Source organism: Ambystoma mexicanum, chromosome 14 (assembly GCF_040938575.1).
Source record: "Ambystoma mexicanum isolate Mex_15411 chromosome 14, UKY_AmexF1_1, whole genome shotgun sequence".
Taxonomy (NCBI): Eukaryota; Metazoa; Chordata; class Amphibia; order Caudata; family Ambystomatidae; genus Ambystoma; species Ambystoma mexicanum.
Genome location: NC_090940.1, coordinates 328,230,046 through 328,250,014, shown reverse-complemented (window position 1 = coordinate 328,250,014; position 19,969 = coordinate 328,230,046). Strand labels below are relative to the sequence as shown.

At 46.6% G+C, this 19,969-nt stretch overlaps 1 protein-coding gene across 4 annotated transcripts in view; it reads right to left on the bottom strand.

Annotated features, from left to right (window-relative positions):
• The window catches only part of FRMD6 (FERM domain containing 6), a 312,237-nt gene that overhangs the window by 110,338 nt on the left and 181,930 nt on the right, over positions 1 to 19,969 (bottom strand). For all 4 annotated transcript variants that reach the window (XM_069637464.1, XM_069637466.1, XM_069637465.1 and 1 more), the window contains exons 6-7: positions 12,140 to 12,326; positions 8,536 to 8,691 (exon numbers count right to left, since the gene is read on the bottom strand). In XM_069637464.1, the coding sequence (XP_069493565.1) occupies positions 8,536 to 8,691; positions 12,140 to 12,326 (343 nt within the window). The remainder of the gene's footprint in view (positions 1 to 8,535; positions 8,692 to 12,139; positions 12,327 to 19,969) is intronic.

The window sequence follows — 19,969 nt, the reverse complement described above, 5'->3', positions numbered from 1 at the left end:
TATTTTAAAGATGATTTGTGTGTCGTAGGCATAGTTGTAGCAGGTGAGGTTGTGCGATATGCAGGATTCTAGATCATGATATGCAGGATTCTAGATCATGAAAGGAATAGGTGTGTGCCTCTTCCTGTAAATGGTGATTCAGGTGATGCTGTGGCGGAAACCAGCAGCAGTAATGGACTTACTGGCACTACCACCATCGAGAGGGCGGTGAGGACTCTACCAATGTCTCATTGACCAACTCAGAGGATGATGTTATGTGGGAGCTGAAAATGAAGCTCAAACTCAGGCAGAAAGAGCTTGAGTACAACATGGCCAAACTGGAGTTTGAGAGGGTTGAGAGGCATAAGGACAGAGCACCAGATGGAGCTTGGCAGGCTGCAGGCACAACAAGGTAACTTCAGGGGATCAGGGAATGGTCCTGTGTCCTCTTCACATACTAGGTCCCCAAAATATTTGGGAAGAATGACATTTTTCATTGGCTGATACCATTTCAGTATGCTTGTGAGGTACAAGAGGTGTGTGAGTCTGATACGATTGATTGGCTGATCAGCAGGCTACCCCATTCTGGCTGCAGTGCCATTATGGATAAGTCAAAGGCTGACAGAAAAGACTTTGCAAAGCGTAAGTAGGCTTATGGTTTGGGAAAACTCCTTCCCAATACTTAGAGATTTAGAGAGTACAAGAAAAAAGAAAATAGGACTTGGGTGTCTTATGTGGCAGACTCCGTGAAAATCTTGAGTGGCTGGGTTGAGGGCTACAAGGTAATCACCTTTGAGGGCATGATTCATTTAGTCATGCTTGGACACATTTTTTCCTCATGTTCTCCTGAGCTTAAGCAACATTTGGCTGACTCTAAGGAGATAGATCCTAAGAGGTTAGCCATTGCTGCTGACTTGTGGGTGTCTCATGGAGTGTCCCATGAGGACACGCCTGCTTCTGGCAAGCAGGAGGAGGGGAAGGAGCAGAAAGAGGGTGGAATCAAAATGTTTAATAAGGGGAGATTCTGTAAAGGTTAGTGGGACTAACAATCCCAACCATGATAGTGGCTACACTAAGCCACCCTATATACGAAGGTCCAGTGGATCTTGTTGTAATGAAGGTGTTGATTCGGCACCAGACACGAGTGTCGCACCTATCAGCTAAGGGAAAAAATGGCATGGGCTGATATTCCTCCTAAGGGGAGAATGAAGGGAACTCTGGGGGCTGTAGTCATACTTCAGGATACAACTTTGGAGGGGGCATTTGTAGGCACCACTAACAGACAAAGAAACTAGAGGGAAATAAAATGTCTTTGGACAACAGGTCGGGCTTCATCCTGAAAGCCTATAAGGTGCATATGTCTTGTGCACAGCAGCCGAGGGAGGGGGGCAGCTGAACCCACGCTGCTCGCCTCTAGAAAACCAAAATTGCTGAGGCAGCACTGGGTGAGGTAATCAAGGTCGGCGAACCAGTTCCACAGCTGTTCATAGGGGCTGGGGAAGTTGGCCTGATTCAGAATACACACACACACACACACACCACCAAGGCAGTCCTAATTGCCTCTGGCCATCGGGTAGGGTGACAGAGAGGTGGAATGTAGCTACGTTCCTTGAAGAAACAGATGGTAAGTTCTGGCATCCCTGGGAAGTGACCAGCCCTCAGAAAGCCCACTACAAAATTGTTGATGGTCATTATCTTGCAGGTGCCATGTGAATGTCTCCTTTCCCAATAGCTCAGGGTGTCTCATGTTGCTTCCACTGTGGTGCTGACCAATGGCAGGCTAATAAAGAACTGGAGGTTAGCACAAATGTTTTTACTAATTGCAAACTGTTTGCGAGATGAATTGGAAAGTAATGTGGTTAGAATGTTTAGAGTGAAATCAAATAACTACTGTTACTGTTTTAGGTAGGGGAAGAGGAGTATGTGGAGGTATAGGTAGCATGATTTTGTCACAGTGTTAATGTGGTGTGATAAAGGCAGGTCAGTGTACATCGTGCAGCCCAGAATTGTCACTGACGGATGCAGTGGGGTGAAGGGGGCCTAGGGAGGGAGACCAGGGGGTGGTTTAAGGGAAGAGGGCCATCATTCCACAGATTATTATCTCCATTTTACCAGGATTGAGCAGGAGGTGGTTGACCATCATCCAGCAGTGTATGTCGGCGAGGCAGGAAGCGAGGTCTGGGTCAGGAGTGGCGACTGACTTGGGTATTTTAAAGATGATTTGTGTGTCGTAGGCATAGTTGTAGGCAAGTTCTGGCATCCCTGGGAAGTGACCAGCCCTCAGAAAGCCCACTACAAAATTGTTGATGGTCATTATCTTGCAGGTGCCATGTGAATGTCTCCTTTCCCAATAGCTCAGGGTGTCTCATGTTGCTTCCACTGTGGTGCTGACCAATGGCAGGCTAATAAAGAACTGGAGGTTAGCACAAATGTTTTCACTAATTGCAAACTGTTTGCGAGATGAATTGGAAAGTAATGTGGTACCACATGGGGAGGAGATGAGCTAAGAGAGGGCATATCTGTTTGCTCCAATCATGTTTGGCTAACGTACGCCCAACCATGGGGGAATGACATAGCTTAACCTGTAGAATTCATGGGAACAGCAGAAGATATGATGTTTGAAGTGCAACAGTTTCTAACCTCATAAATATTGTATTAACAATATAAAAAGGATGTTTGCTAGGTGCCCAATTGTCAGCTCTCATCAACCAGTTCCAATCCACTGTTCCGTTTGATTTGTGCTCACCCAGCTGTAATAAACAGCGTTACTTCTTGCCTGGTGTGCCCTCCTTTTTGGACCATTTGTGGTAATTATTTATTACAAGCCATTTGGAGGAACCCTGATCCATTGTGTAGCCTGTGATCAAGTGACCACCAAAAGGGTAACCCCAGATGTAAGGGTAAGACTTTGGGCATCCACTCTTTAAGTCTGGCCTTTCTCATGAGGAGGAAGAGATTCTCACAGGGGTGTCCGTCTCTTTGGATTCCTTGCCCAATGGTGAAGGATCTGATGTTCGGATAGATTCCTTAGAACCTAGCAATGCTGGAGTGTCTGCTCCCATACCTGTACCTGTCCAATATTATTTTCCTGCGCATAGTGTCCAAGTAGCAGGTGTAAATGCCTCTACTGCTACACGATGCAACCACATGTAATTTACTAACTCGGTTTTTCTATTTACTTTGCTCAGTCTTAAAGTAACACTTCGCCACCAAAACTCCCACACGTGTATTGCTACTATCCCCACGTGCTAATAGCCTTATAGAGCTCGGGAGGGTTCACTATCGCTTGGGTAATGACCCTTCCCCAACTAATAGCCCAAGGTGAAAACGACCCCTCCCTCGGTCTGCAGGGCTATATTCCTCCCATTTGGGCAGTTTTGAGAATGCGACGGGATTGCACCAACATGTGTGATTATGATCAGGCAGCATTTGATTTAGCCACACGACTTACACATTGTATGATGTATTATGTGATATATCTGATCACAGGTCACTGCCTTACTGTAACCCAAGGCACAACCTGCTCACATTGTAACTAAGTCTTCCTTGCAAGTAACAGTGCCACAATGCCCCTGGGCTGCCTGCGCGCTATATAAATTTAATAAATAAATAAATAAATTGTGCATACCGTCAAAATTGATCAAAAGATCCAAAATGCGAGCTAGATATTACAGCAGGTCAGCACTGTTTTAGTCTTCTAAAAAAAGCAAGGAAGTTAATCAATGGATTGTCTGTGTTTCCACATTCAGCCGACACAGTAACAAAATCAGAGCTACCATAAATAAACTTTGGAAAATTGTACGGACCAAATTCTGAGAATGGGAGAGACCATTGCATGCCTTCTAGCGGGGCTCAAACATTGAACATTCCTTGGTTTGTGCCCTCTTGCACTGAACCAGCAGCGTCTGCAGATTTAACCGCATTATGGGATCTTCCCCCAGTTATTTGCCACTATCCTTGTGGTACTTGTACCTCTTGTGCATATACTAAAAGCACAGGGAGGTGACGTTTGACAACTTTAAATGGCAGATTCAGATTTTCACTAACTGCCAAACAACGAATTGTGTGTCCCTGATCAAATGCCCTTGTGATAAAAATCTATTTCGGGATGATGAGTCGCAAAATCACGAGAATTGGGGAACAACACTCCAGAATTCGATCTAACACAATGAATTCCCCTCTACTCTCCCATTACTTGGAATTTGGTCACTCTGACCAGGATATACAGTGGGTATGAATGACAGATGCCGGCAGACACAAGACCCGCTGACCAGACTGTAACAGGAATGGATTATGAGAACACAGAGTCACCGGTTTGGTTTGAATGAGAACATCCAGAGGACACTCTTACGAATTGGCTGCGATTTTGTGAAATGTGTAGTGTGGTTTACCTCTTCTTTTGTTTTATTTTCATTCATTATGGAATTTTTTTGTAAACATGCATTCATGTTTTGATTTTTGTTTAATTTGACACATTATTTTATTGTAATTTTCCCATTATTAATTTATTTTTCATGTTATGCATTCTGGAGAGCCTGTAGAATGATTGTTATTGGGCAGCTTTGTTTAATATTGACTGATCCGCTTTCCTCATGCTACTGTGCTCAGCTGTTTATGCACTGTAACCAGCAGGGCCGGCCTTAAGGGCAGCAGCGCCCTGGGTGAATTGGCGGCCCCCCTTGCCCTCCGGCGCCCCTGGTTAACAGGGGGCGGGGCATGGAGGGGCCATTTTTTTATTTATTTTTTTAAACCTCCTCGCTCTGAGGAGGTAATGGTGTGAATAGGGGCGCGTTAACACCCCATTGTCATTGAATGAGCCCGCTTTCTGCCACTATGCCAGCTCAGGGGAGCCCTTGAAAGACTCCCCCAGAGCTGGTCTGGTGGGGGGGGACTAATGGCGCATTTTGCTGTTAAGGGCACCTGCAGTGACGGGCGCTCTTAACAGCAAAAGGCTGCCTGCCCTGCCTTCTCCCACAGCGCCAGCTCGAGGGAGCCCTTGAAAGACTGGCCCGAGCTGGCGAGGTGGGTGCATATGGCGCTCTGGGGGGCGTGGCGCCCCGGGCGGTCGGCCGGCTCACCCCCCCTAAGGCCGGCTCTGGTAACCAGGTTTTCTCCACCAGTCCAATATGGCTGCTTCCCACACATACTCCTATATTAGAGAGGGACCCAGTCTGCCAACCCGAGAATTCCGTCCGTGTTGAGGCCGCCAGAGGCATTTGCTGCTTTGAAGCTGCAGCGTTCATTGTTCACATTTCAGTAATTGTTGTGGTCAGTTCCAATCGGTATGATCTATATTTTCACCAAGAACTCTCGAATGACATTTTCTCTGGACCTATGTGCGTAGCGTTAACTAAAGAAAGAGGGGGGCCTCGCTCCCCACGGTGGTCCCGTGTGGCGTAACAGTGAGCAAGGGTTCTTACTATTTTTGAACGCCTCACAGTTAGCCCATCTATACCTCAATGGTTCCAATTTGTTCCTTTAGATTGCCACTAGACTGATGGAAGTGCTATGCTTTGTGCATACAAATATTCACGACAAGGGGGGCCTTCACGATGCATTTCATTGAGTACAGATGCATGAGAGCAGGGTTTTGTTCATTTTTGTTATCCTTGTATTTATGTATGCATGTGCTTGTGTTGTTTCACATATATCCATTGAGTCCTGTGTTCCATTTGGTAGATGGTTTTCTTGTATCGTTTTGTATATTGTTTTGGAGTCATGAGGTTGCTGTTAGATGGTTGAACTGCGATCATTTACAGTCCGTGCAAGATTGTTTTGGACGAGTATGCTCGTCCTTTTTACATAGACTTGCATAATAGCTTGGCACTTAAGGGGTTAAGGGCAGTTGGTATTTCTAACTATGTTGTTATATGCAGATTAGTAATTCGAGTTGAATAATTGGATATTTTTACATTATTTTGTCTGGGTATTTAAAATGTTCACCCTGAGGAAGGTGAGCCATATCACAAAGTGTCGCCGAAACTAGTTGCTGCTTTACTGTATGAGGATCAGTGCTCCAAAAGCCTGGATATTGACGGGCAGTGATATTAAAAATGTTCACATTGTTTATATAAAATCTGTTCGTAACTGTTAAGTCCCTGTTTTGTATATAGTGGTAGTATGCATAATTGTTTTTCCTTTGTTTTGATGATATAGTTATCCTGAAAACGGTTTTTCATTAAATATTCCCTTTAATTTATCAATTATTTCATGTTGATGCATCTCAACAAATGGACATAACTTGTCTCTCTATATACCTTTGACCCTGCTGGGCAATATTTATTTACCAGCTCATTGATGTAATATCTTCAAGAGTAATCCCCGGTGTTCCCTACTCACCCACAATCCATCCACAGCCATCCTTTTCTCATCTTTTTGTGTTCCCTTTTGACAGTGCGCCCCTTTCTCCTTTGTCCGCTCAGCGACTGCACCTCTCTTCCATCCTCCCTCTGTCCGCTTAAAATAAATTTAAAAAAAAAACCGTAGGGCGCACCTTCCTACCCACCCTCTGTGCTGCCCCCGTCTCTGGCAGGCTGTCAGGCAAATAGAAAAGTGACTTGTCACAGAGGTCCCTTTGCTATGAATCAGGGGGCCAAATGTGTTGTTTGTGGAGAAAGACGCTTGTGGAGCCTGCAACCAGCCCCCTTTCTACATTGAAAAATCACATGCCTCCGGGACATTGTACTGGGGTGCTACAGGCCATTATGGTGGGATTTGCAGGCAGTACTGGGCCGTAGCTCTCACTGAAGGTGCTTGCTGCTTTAGGACCCGTCAACTTGGGCTAGGGCCGGGGGCGTTACAGGCTGATAGGGGCAGAGAAGCCAATCAGTTTCACCTCATTGTAGACAGAACAATGTCCACTTTATGCCAAGCAGCGGCTCATCACAGGGCCTCACCTTTCAATTCTAGCACAGAGAATAGTGCACGTTTAATCTTATGTTTGGCCAATCATTTGTTGTTACAAATATATCAAGTTAATCACATTCCCTCAGCTCAAGCTTGGCATTAGGCTGAGAAGAAATACATATCCAAGGATGCCCATTCTTATACATTATGTAAATATAATGTTTGCAACAAAACAGTGTTCTGATTGTCTTCACATAGTGACAAAATAGTAACTGAGAACTGAAGGAGACGAACAGAAATCACACTGAGTTTCAGCGGGTGGATCTCCTGTACCCAGGGTAGCTGTACCTATGTTTGTATTTAAATCTGACCTATGTTCTACCATTTCATTCATGATGGCCACAGGTGGCCGGCCCCAAGTGCCACATCACCTCCTGCCATGGGGCAGTATTGGGGAGATGATCGACACACGCCCACACAGGGCCATTCAGGCCGGGGGCGGCCATCGTGGTATGACACACACATTAAGTGGGAGTTGTACAGGTCTGAGCACGTTTAGCGTGTGAAAACAAGCACTACACATAGCTCAGACTGCATGGTGTTAGATGCTCGGCTACTTTTTCAAAGAGATATTTATCGGCCATTAGCGCTACATGTTATGTCCCGAGTCATGAAATATTTACTTTTAAGCGTCATTGACGTTGTGCCCTTTTTCCAGCTGCAAATAATTAGCATTCCACAAACACTACTCCAAACAAAGTTCTTAATGTCTCGCTCCCACAACCCATCGCAGAGATGCTATTATGTTAATAATTGACAATCAATAAGTTTACCTTAGACAAAAGGAAAGGCCAGTTTAATATTACCTAGTAGTGGTAACGTTGGAAGCAGCCTTGGAGCTTGTTAAATTATTAAGGAGTAGGCATTCTTGTTGACACACATGACCCATATAATGCATACGTTGTCTGCCTCTCCCCCCTTCAGTCTCCCCTCAGTGCCCTGTCCAGTCTGGGCGCCTCTCAGTTCTGCCGCCGCACAGAGGTTTGACAAACTTGGCATACTTGTGTGAAATAAGCGTGCCAATCTTTGCCTACGCTGCTCCTAGGACGGACATCTTGTGCCTGATCTGAAGAAGCGTTCCCACGTGAGGGATCTGGGTATAAAGGTCTTGTGTGAGCAGAAGGGTAGAAGACAATGACCCACTTGATGTGTGTTAGGTTGGGCCTTTGTTCCGCCATCTCCACAATTTGCATGCGGATGATCGAGTCCCTGCTGGCACGGAGACGCGCAGCGGGCTCCCTCACTGCTCGGCTTATGAAGGGGGCGGTCACAGTGGCGGGATTCATAGCAGCGTCCGGATATGGCCCTAGAGAAACTCTGCCATGGGGAGCGTGTTCTTCCACGATGAAGAGCCATCTTTCAGAAACCCCTTAAGACACAGGATCCTCCAAAACAGCCTCCTCCCTTTCGGAACTAAGGTGCAGGGTCAAACAAAAACGCATGTGGGTTTGTAGTGTTGGTGGCACAGCTTTCAAATTATGAAGCACTTTCATGAGGGTTTCCACAGGTGCAGAAGAGATGAACTGTCCTTACAATTACACTAGGCAAGGCCTTGGATACTTAAAAACACACAATCACGGTAAAAATACTTTTTAATGACTTATTAACTCAATATGTCCCGACACAGAAGAGCTAAGGGCATTGCTGTACCTTGTATAGTCTGTAATAATGAACTGCAACGTCATCCAGCCGCGCCGCCTCCTTGATGTATTTCAGATGTGCCTCCGAAGCGGTCAGTGCGTACTGATCTCGATGCATATTTGGAACGTGCTTCAGAATGTAGTCTTTGCCCCGCTTCTTAATCACCTATCGGAACAAAACAGCAATATCAGGGGCCGCTCACACTGACCCACTGCCAGAAAACACAGCATTAAAAAGAGCGGAAGCTTCACATGCACGTTGGCTTCATTTAATATCCACAGTCTGTTTCCCTGAAATATGAGACTATGGTGCCCTTGAAGAGCAAAGATGCTTCGGTTTAGTGATAGAACGTTCATGCTTTATAATCAACCCAAGCTCTGGGCCTCTAAATAAACACACCAACACCTCAACATGGTCTAGCAGCCTCAATGGATACCTTCAAAGATTTTATTAACTCAACAAATAGCAAGCACTGTCAATAGGAGAGTGTCAACAAAATGGACGCCATGTTATCCCACCAGGCTGCACGCTGGAACTTGTGTTCATCTGTTTTATGGGATCTATGTGTTTTAATCCAATTTTAACTGGCCAGATCATGTTATTTATTGTAGTTTTGCCCATTTTTTTGCCACAGAAAGTGGGGATGGGGGGGTGGACACTGCTTCCCCCACACACACCTTGTCCCCACCCCAGCCCAACGCTAGCGAACCCCTTAAGCTCACCATCTAGCTTTTCGTGTCAGAAAACAGTGACAAAAAATGGAGGAAATTATTTTTGACCAGTTGGGGGTCGAGTAAAACACACAAAAAACTGTTTTATGTTGGCAGCCGCAGTATGTTAACTCAATTCATCTCAAAAGGCAATTGGGAGTTTTCCTCTGATTGAGCCACTTTTCACCTGGCACTTTTTCCCTCCCTCCCCTGCACTTGTACGATCTCAATGTCACTTGGCCTAGTAAGATCGTTGTCTTTGTCCTCCCTCTGTTCCCCTCCCTTGCCTCGTCGCACCTTGAAACACTTGTGTATAGGCGCATTATAAATGCCATATCATGACTTCACTGCTCTTTGGCTAAAACATTGTATGGAAGTGATGTTCAGAAGCGCTGTTGGACGCATTCCGGGTTTTGTGTGACAGCAGGGATGGTGGGTGAGCTGTGAGCGGGTGGAGTTGCTTCATGGTATGTGTCTCTTCCACACATGAACTACAGCAGGTGCTGAAGTCAGAGAGAAACCAGGAGATGAAGACGGTCATACGTGTTTTCTGAATTTTATTTAGTTTGTTTCCCTTGTGTGGTGTTCCATGGTGCGAGTAATTCAAGCTTCCTGCTCCCACACGCTCCAGCTATACAAAGACCTAGGTCGGGGTTTGGAGCTCCAGGTCACGTCACCTGTGCCCGGATGGGTGAGCGCTCTTCGCTTACTCTGCAGATGTGTACAATGGGTTGGACCCCAGTGTGTCATGCTTTGCTGTCAGCACGCATCGAAGTTGCTAGCAACATTGGCAGAGGCGTAGCCAGGATTGTCTAACAAGTGGGGCCTGAAGCTAATGTAGTTGGGCCCACTGCAGCGACATTAACATCTGTAAATGCCCACACGGAGCTTCTGAGCTGACATTCAAAGAATTTGAGTGGGCCTTGCCCGCTCAGGCCCTACCCTGACTACGCCTCTGAACATAGGTCATAGAGGGCCAGCAATGGGCACATTTGTGCTTTAGAATGCCCAAGCATTAAGGCACGTGTGAACACAAGGTAACATCTTTCAATGAGTGCTCAAATCTAGAGTAGTACTTCATGGCCAGCTTTGAAAAGGCAATGTGACCCTCAATATCGCGGCCTCCAAGGCATGCACGAGTGGACAGATGTAGGTCTGAGCAATATGTGACTTTAACCTGCCTACCCTTGGGAAATAGCGGGTGGGGGATTGACAGACCACTCAAAAAAAGTATGAATCGTGACATAGTACTCGCAGATACAGGCTATGTCAGTGTCATCTCAGCTGATCAGTGAATGAAGGTCAGCCAAAACAGGTTTCTACATTGCTTGCTTTGGGTGTTCTGCTGACAATGCACATGCTATACTATATAAAACATGTACCAGCATGCAGAATAAGATTGGAAACACAGCAACACATTGTTATCTGGCACTCTATTATCAAGACTGAGCTATGAATTGACATCGCTTCGGACGGGGGCAGATCAAGTCTCAACATTTTGGAGGGATGGATGACAATTTTGAAACCTGGCCGTGAGGGGGGCCATTAACACATGCTGTCAGACTCCCCCACAATCTGCAACCAGGAGGCTAAATAGCTACTACACCTTCCTTTGCCCCAGAAAATGCACATTTCACCCCAGAGGTTATTGATTTTCAAAAAGGATGCTAATCATTGAAGGCGTGGGTCATCCAAAAGCTGGGCCCAGCAGTAGAAGCCCTTTCTCAGCAGAGTCTTGGGCAAAGCATAACAGCAGCCTCCTAAATAGAAGGGTGCCGCCCATTTTGGCAGATGATAAAATGGCAGTTTAGAAAGTTTTTTAAGACAATGGATAACGGAGCATTCTGGACGGAAGTGTGATGATGCAACAGAATAGCGGTCCAGGGTGCCTTGCTAGCCAGACTTCTTCTCTATGTCCCGCCTCTCGGCCATCTGGTCTACAGGCCTTCTGTGATCTGGAAAGTCGGTTGCAGATAAACCTTTGAGGCACCTCACTGTTTCGAGATGGAGCCCAAACGTCCAATGAAGGCTATTCCTAGACAGACCCTCCCCTCAATATTATGAGAAAAGAAGGCCTCCCTCAGGTTGTAATTTCTCTAATGAACTAACGTGGTTGTAAAATAACGAGGGAACATTGGGCCTCGTTCCGAGTATGCCGGTATCCTGGAGGTAGAGCCGCCAGGATACCGGCATTTGGTACTTACCTTTACCTGCACAAGTCCGGCGGCATTGCCGGCGGATTACAAGTGCCGGCGGTACAGTGTAAATCCCTGTTCGAGGCGATTTTCTGTCGTTAACACCAACAGTGGTGGTAGTGAGGGCTTTTTTTTTTGGCCGGTAGAATGCCTGGCTTACCTCCAGCATCTTCTAACGAGAACTGACAATTGGGCTGACAAATTACCATTTTGACTTTATATGTTTAGTATTTTTCAATGGTTATTGCAAAGTGGCCAAAAACTGAATCATTTCACTTCAAAAAAGTTAAGGTAGAGTTAAGGAGGCAGCTTCCCTGCACATTATATATATATATATATATATATATATATATATATATATATATATATATATATATATATATATATATGGTGTGTTTCTGCGACTAACTGCCAGTGTTGGAAGAAAATGACCACAAATGCAATTTACTGTAGTTTCATATTGTTCTAATGTTATATTTTTTACTAACAAGGCATCAAATACAATCTAGAGCCCCTACAGGCTTACATTGCTGGCTCATGGGAAATCGAAAGATGTTGTTATATTACATTCTTGAAGTCATGAAATATGTCATTTTGTTTACAATATCATCCTGCTGCATGTTAGGCTGGCAATGGTCATGGTACAGTGAGATGCCAGTAAGGGCGATCGGCTGGAGAAATCATCAGAAACTATTTCCAGCTCTTTACCCAAGAGGGGAAGTAGGCCTCCGGTTCGAAATATTTTCCATAGTGCTTGTTTCTTTTGAAGTTTCCCAAGTCGGCCTGCAGGGCAAAGGCAGCCAGCAGGAAGTAGGCCTCTTCTCGAAGCAAGCACTGGGACTGCAGCACGTGCTTCCTCACGTGCCAGTAATAATAGTAGCGTGCTGTTCGGTCACTGCAAAAGGAAACGAGAAAAGGCAGTCAGCGTGGGCCCAGCAACGGGTGGCAACATGGTCAAGACTCAAGGGAAGGTGACTTCATATATCGGTCATCCATTTCATGACGTGCTTTCCAAAAAACTATGCACCTTGCATTTTGAGAGTGTGAAGCAGTCAACACACGCATCCATTCACTCACTCGTTTGGGGCGTTACCAAAGACTACAGGATGAACACCTCGTTTTTGCGCAAGGCTGAATGTCAAAGAATGCCGGAATGTGGCGTCCACATAAACCAACATACATGGGAGGAATTGGGCTGGAACAAGACAGGACTCTGTTCAGGCAAAACCTGTCTTGCCGGAGCACCATTCTGAGTAGGGCCGTTCTGAGTAGACCCAAGGCCCCTCTCCCACCAAGTTGAGGAAGCCATCTGCCCCGGACTGCCCTGCGACTCCTGAAAGCTGTGTATGAGACACAGCATTCAGAAAACTGCTACGGTTACTGTGTCTCGGTCAGGAAACTGCCACAAGCTACAGTTAGGGGCAGAGAGCTTCTTCAACTTGGGAGTGGGGGGGGGGGGGGGGACAGCGCTCGTTGAAGATCGCCGCTCAGCTGCACTCCATAGAGGAAGTGTTTCTATGCATGCAGCTGAGCTGCGATATGCAAAACTTCACAGACTGCATCTGAAAGTCATCCTTTGCTCAACCGCCCAAACTCAACCAATGAAACCATCCAAAGCTGTATATATGTCATGCTTTGCACACATGTCACAATCAGGGTGACTATTCTGACGGAGGAAATGAGCACCATACCAAGTGTGCATTGCATGCTTCGAACGAATGAACAAACGTTTTAATTACCAACAGAGGCATGTTTCATAAATTGGTGGCCATTCTTATGCTCCCAACATGCAATTTGTTTTTATGCAAAGCAGCCAGCATCCTTTATTGAGGGGGCACACATCATTTGACACTTGGGTACGCCCCCCCATCACACCCACACCATTGACAATCTGACCTCAGTCCTCCCCATATCACTGACAATCCCTCCACCCATCGCAGGTGGGACGTGGGGGAGTTCCCCCAGTAAATTCTGTCCATTTCCAGCACTGCCCATATGGAAACCAATCGATACATTGCACGTCATACATGTAGAATGCATGTTTTTACTGCATGTCCTTGCTCAGGAAATCCTCGTCTTTGGGATGTGGGATGGGGGTGAGTCGTAAAACGCTGCTGCCAGGCTTTCCTCCCACCCTTGGTGCGCATTAACACAAAGCAAATGTAAACATACAAACTGTAACACAGAAATATGGCCACAAACAGCCCTTTATTACCATTAGATGGTCAAATTAGTGTGGGGGAGCCTCCCCCTTAGAGGAGTGCACCTGCTTACACCAAGTGCCAAGATGCTGGTGACTTAAAGGGACGCCCGTGGGCTTTTTATGAGATTTAGGTCATTCAACGGGTCTGTTTGTGACACAATATGATCTTACCAACTTATCACAATTGTGTTTCACTCGACCAGCAACTAATGGCAGGTCGCAAAGGAGGCAATGACGTCCTCAGTAAAGGCCACCAAACACCAAGCCCGCCCTTGTGGGTGGGGTGGGGGGCTGTGTGATTGGTGCTACCTCTTCACAAACCTCAATATACAGATCCACGGCCAGGGGCCCCAATCTTGGTAAAAGGGGGGTTACAAACCAGACATTTAGTAAGAATCTTTACTCAAAACTGAAATGCTTCTATTGGCTTCCCAACAACATGAAAAACAATGTTTTTATTTAATATGTAAAAAGAAAACCTAGCCCGCATCACTTGCACCTGCCAGCTCTGGTGGTGCTCTCAGCACAAAGCATTCAGGGAAGCGATTCGCATCTTACCTGCACACTGCAAAGTTCACATTGCAACAAGCAGCACTCCCAGTGTACCACCAACACACCCAAATGGACCTCAACCTGAGCAAACTCCACACGGTGGACCACTCCTGGGCCGCAGCGCACAACACACACACTACCCAACAATTACTCGCAACGCATAAGCCAATGGAAAACACACCTCTAACTGAACCAGCGGCAGATGTGCACGGTATGCATACATGTAGGATAAAAAATACAAAGGTTGGAGGTCAGGTATGTTTTTCACAACGTGTTTCACTCAACACACCATTTGCACCAGGGCAGAGGACCCAGTCAAAGGACCAATGGATGATAGGCAAGAGTGATCACATGGTGCCCTCAGTCATTTACAAATATACATACATGACATGTGACACAATGTTCCAGTCCTGGGATTTCACAAAACAATGCGAGGGTTGCTTTTGGACGCTCTTTCGCAGGTTTGCATGTTTGCATTGATCTAACATGCCACTGACGAGTATTTCAATCTATGGAAACGAACATGCTACATTACCCACTCCAGCACCATGTACTACTTTATGCGGTCCAGGCGCTGTAAACATCCTATGTGATCCCAACTTATTTTAAATGTCCAAAATGTTTAACATGCCACCTAATTAGAACACGTTGTACTGCTACAACCATACCTCATGCTGACTATTTATTTATCGTTAATTTTTTTGGGCATGTACCATTGCACATTGCCAGCAATATCCCAGGCTAGTTATCCAGTCAGACCTCGAATTGTTATCCAGCCCGAGAACGGACCCCCATTGTCCAATCCTAGCGCAGGATGAAGTCTTAGGCACTTCTTTGTTTTGAGGCTCCAGCTGTCTCTTGCCACCTGCAGCAGTGTTTTTGTTTACTCCTCACTGGGGCTGGGTAAGAGGGTGTAGAAGTGGTGCCGCTTTGCTGCCGGTTCCCCGTAACTACCTAATGGGAATGTAATAGGTTACCAGGCGCTGTGATTTATGGCGTCGTTCGGGGTCAGGTTTGTTGACACCCATGGATCGCACCGTTACGCACCCACCCCAGGAGGCAACACGTGTTTCTGGGATCAGCAATAAAGCCATCCTCCATCCCCGTAGCAATGCCCTGGCACTTGGGCAACAGAACAGCAGATGTCGCTCAACGGAGCACCGCAGATCCGGTCCCCGGAGCCTTCTAGGGCACCGCCTATTCCATTCTGCCTCCGGGGTTTCCCAAAGGGCACTCAGGGGATTTCAAGTTCTGGAGTCCAAGAGGCACGTCTCTTGGATGAGGGCAAAGCCGCTACCCTCATAGGACCTGCACACGCCTTACATAAATAATATAGGCACCTCTGGTAAAATGCATCACACACTTTGAAAATGACGCCATGGCTATCAGTGGTGCCGCTTGAATCGTCGACATCCTTGACAACAACACGCAGCCCCCTACAGACAGGGGGCGCCCATAAGACACATGGCACTCATTGAGGGTCGCAATCAATTCACGCATTTGGTTTCCTGCGACCCCTGCTGACTGCTTAATAGCCCCGCTGATTTCAAACAGCCCACACACTACCTTTTCATGTAGGCGTCTGCAAATATAGGCATTACGGATGTTTGACACTACAGCGCTCCTCAGCATAGTCAATGTCAGAACACAGACGTCCAAAAATGCCGACTTAAAAAATGTATTTAACCCACTTTACACCACATACATATGCGGGGGACGATCCCCCGCTGCCCCCCCATATTACTATAATATCACATACCCACCGCCCACCTATATATTTGGTGTAAGGGGGTGTTTAAAAAAAAAAAAAAAAAAGAACTGGGAAATGGCGACATTTTGGGCCATTACCGTCTAAAACATCTGCAGAGCGTCTGGCAGCTACAGGCCTCTGTTTTAACACAGAGGCTCACTATGAGTTCCTCGGTCCAGAAATAATGCTGGTCATTCCGGCACCAACCATTTTTTCAGGACAGGGGAAATACAGGTTTGCCGGTGGAGGACAGTGAACGACTGGCGGGCCTGACCTGCCGGGAATTCAGGCCCCTACCAGCAAATTAAGGCCAGAATCACTGGTGCCGGTAATTCCGGCAATCCCATCTATATGGACTCCATGCAATGGGAACTTAACAGCATCTGTGCCACACTAATACGGGATATCGGGTGGCGGGAATGGTAAGGCAGTTTTGGCGGTGTCCCACTGGAATTACTGGCGGCCACCAAAACTGTAATGAGGGCCATAGTCTGTACGGTTTTCTCATTTTAATGCCGGGTGCTAATGCCGTTTATCGAATGCTTTATCAATATGCTGCAGCCTCAAGTTTGTGATGAAGACTCATCCTGCTCCCGCCCTGCTACTTGAGTAACAGCGGGCTGCTAATAGCCTGGCTCTTCTAGCCGGTCACGTGACTTAATGGACGTGCCTAAAAATAAACCAACCCCAGGCCCACCCAGCTAAGCCCATTGTATTTTCAAAGGTGGCGTGAGCGCGTGCCATTGGTTGATAAGATTTACATTAAGATCCATGTGCAAGTCAATTGGAATTGCTGCAGTCCCCTGGCGCCAAACTCTCACTTGCGTTTTCTCTTGGAGAGCTGCCAATTCAACGGATGCTGCATCCACAGGGACCAATCAGAGCGCAGAGATGGAGGATCAATAGTCCAACCAGACTATGACTCCTCCCCGGGAGACTTACTGTGCAGATGCTGGGCCTGGCACACAGCGGTTACCTCACAAGCGCCCTCTCACTTCCTCCACAAGCACGACTTCATTCCACAACGAAATGGCAGCAATTACACAACAGACAGGATACTCGTGTAATGCCTTATACTTCACTGCTCTCCTTCAAAGCTTGCGCCTCTGGTCCTCCCACACCCCCAATGGAATTGTAATGTTCGAATCTGCGTCATGAAGCCTCAGCTATTCTTTTTGTATACAGGTGTCCTGTTAAGGCAAAACCTCCCCAAAGAAGCCTTCTGGGGCAACGTAGCTGAATTCTTGGTCGGGCATGGTGCCAGGCGGATGTCTAAAGACCTGAAGCTCAAGGCCCTTATTCTCAGATCATTTTCCAATGGGGTTTTGCCATTATAAACCGCCTCTGTGAATTAGGCCCCAATCTGCAGTCGGCCATTTACCATCTAGAAACACATATGAAAAACTAACTATTGACCTTTAACTGTCTGGTTGTGCAGCAGAAACAGGTTGGATCTATCTGGAAATATACAGTGCTTTAAGTGGGGTTGTAAATTGAGGGGAGGGTGCTCTCATTAGGGGCGTGGCCAATGTATGAGTGATTAGGCCACACCCTCCAAGAAGAGTGTCCCCGTTGCATTCAAAGAGCTGTGCTTAAAGAAAGGTCTGCAGGGGGGCGCTGACCCTGCCAGACAACTCTTTAACCACAAAGCTCCTTGAATGCAATGGGCTGCCTGCTGCATGAGGTCTCGTTATTGCGAAACAGGAGGAGGGCTGTGATGGCCAGCCTCTCCTTTTATTTCTGAGTGACAAGCTGACACACAGTGGAAGCCCTTTAACCAAGTGTGGTTAATGGGCTTCCTTCTACATGTTAGCTCTTTACTCAGAAATAAAAGGAGGCTGGCCAACTCAGCCCTTCTGTTTCTGAATAAAGACACATCACACAGCAGTTTTAGCCAAAGCATTGCTCGGTTACACGGCTCCCTTCAGGTATCATCATTTTGTACTGGAAAAAAGAAAAGGCAATACCTTTTCTTTTTCTAATCCAAAATGCTGACACCTGCAGTCAGCCGTGTAACCATGCAGCACTCGGCTAAACGGCTACCTGATAGGTGGGCGTGGCTGGGGCTAGTCTGGGTGAGCCACCAGCAGGGCACCGGTTTAGGAGCCCATCTCAGAGACTACCGGGGCTTGGACCTAGCTAGCCCCGGCCCACTTAAAGCCCTGTAGATATCTTACTGGGTAACACACCTGCTGCAAAAATACGGACAGATTTGGCTGTCGCTGGGGCTCGTACAGTCTTACACTTTCCAGAGGTTTAAGCATGAGCGCCACGTAGGTTAGTAACCGCCTACCTATTAAACAACGAGGGCATGACCTATGGCATCAGGTGTCATAAAATAAATATGTATTTGCTATGATCACAATAACGATACTGGGAATAGCAATGCTTGCATTCAGAATACAAAGTTATGACCGGGCTGGCCTTCCTCCATGTTATGCTATGCACCAAGTCATTCAGTGCACAATGCAATACTTGCGATGTGGGTTAATGGTATTCTCACGACTGTACTGGGCAGTCAGCACAAATGCAAAACCAACACAGTAGCATTCCTCAAGCACACAAGACACTCAAACGGTGATGACCTCACTGGTGCACTTCCTTGGCTTCAATGCATCTGAAATTGTTTTGAAAATGTAATGTTTACGAGTGAAGCTTGCATTGCCGCTGCCCTTCCTGTGCACGAAGAATACTTGCATTGCAGCTCGGTTTGCTTTAATGCTAATGTCAGTGAAGCTTGCACTGCAGCTGCCCTTATTGTTCATGAAAAATATCTGCCAACCTTTTGCCCATGCTGGTTGGGGTTGTGAGGGAAGCTTGTACCGAAGCTACTCTTATTGTGCACGAATAACACTTGCACTAATGCTGCAATGATTAGGGATGTTAGTGAAGCTTGCAATGTGGATGCCCTTATTGTGCACAAAAAAATACTTGCATGGCTGCTGGCTATGTTGAGAGGGAAGCTTGCAAGATAACTGCCCTTACTATGCATGAATAAAACTTGCATGGCTGCTGGCTACGTTGTGAGGGAAGCGTGTACCGTAACTGCCCTTATTGTGCATGATTAACACTTGCAGTAATGCTGCATATGCTGCAATGATTAGGGAGGTTAGTGAAGCTTGCACTGTGGCTGCCCTTATTGTGCACAAAGAATATTTGCATGGCTGATGGATACGTTGTGAGGGAAGATTATACCGTAGCTGCCCTTACTGTGCATGAGTAACACTTGCAGTAATGCTGCATATGCAACAATGACTAGGGAGGTTAGTGAAGCTTGCAGTGTAGATGCCCTTATTGTGTATGAAGAATACTAGCATGGCTGCTGGCTATGTTGGGAGGGAAGCATGTACTGCGTAGCTGCCCTTACTGTGCACGAGTAACACTTGCAGTAATTCTGCATATGCTGCAATCATTAGGGATGTTAGTGAAGCTTGCACTGTAGCTGCCCTTATTGTGCATGAAGAATACATGCATGGCTGCTGACCACGTTGTGAGGGAAGCATGTACTGTGTAGCTGCCCTTACTGTGCACGAGTAACACTTGCAGTAATGCTGCATATTCTGTAACGATTAGGGATGTTAGTGAAGCTTGAACTGTAGCTACCAATGTTGCACTGGTTAGGGATGTTAGTGAAGCTTGCACTGTAACTGCCCTTATTGGGCAAGAAGAAGAATTGCCCGGCTGCTGACTAGGGTTGTGAGGGAATCTTGTAATGTACCTACCCTTATTGTGCACCAATAACATTTGCACTACCTGCTGCCCATGCGGCCATATTTAGGGCTGTGAGAGAAGCTTGCATTGCAGCATGCACTAAGAATAAATGCTCTGCTGGTGCCTCTGCTGTAATGATTAGGATTCCGAGGGAAGCTTGCACGGCTCCTCTCTGGCACAGTGCTTCATTTTGATCTACAACCTCCCAAACTTGCATGACCCAATGTCGTGCCACAGCTGTGGACGGACTTCAACTCTGCCACAATTCAATAACATCAACACATCAGCAGAGCTTCCTTCAGTTCACGCAAGACATTTGAAC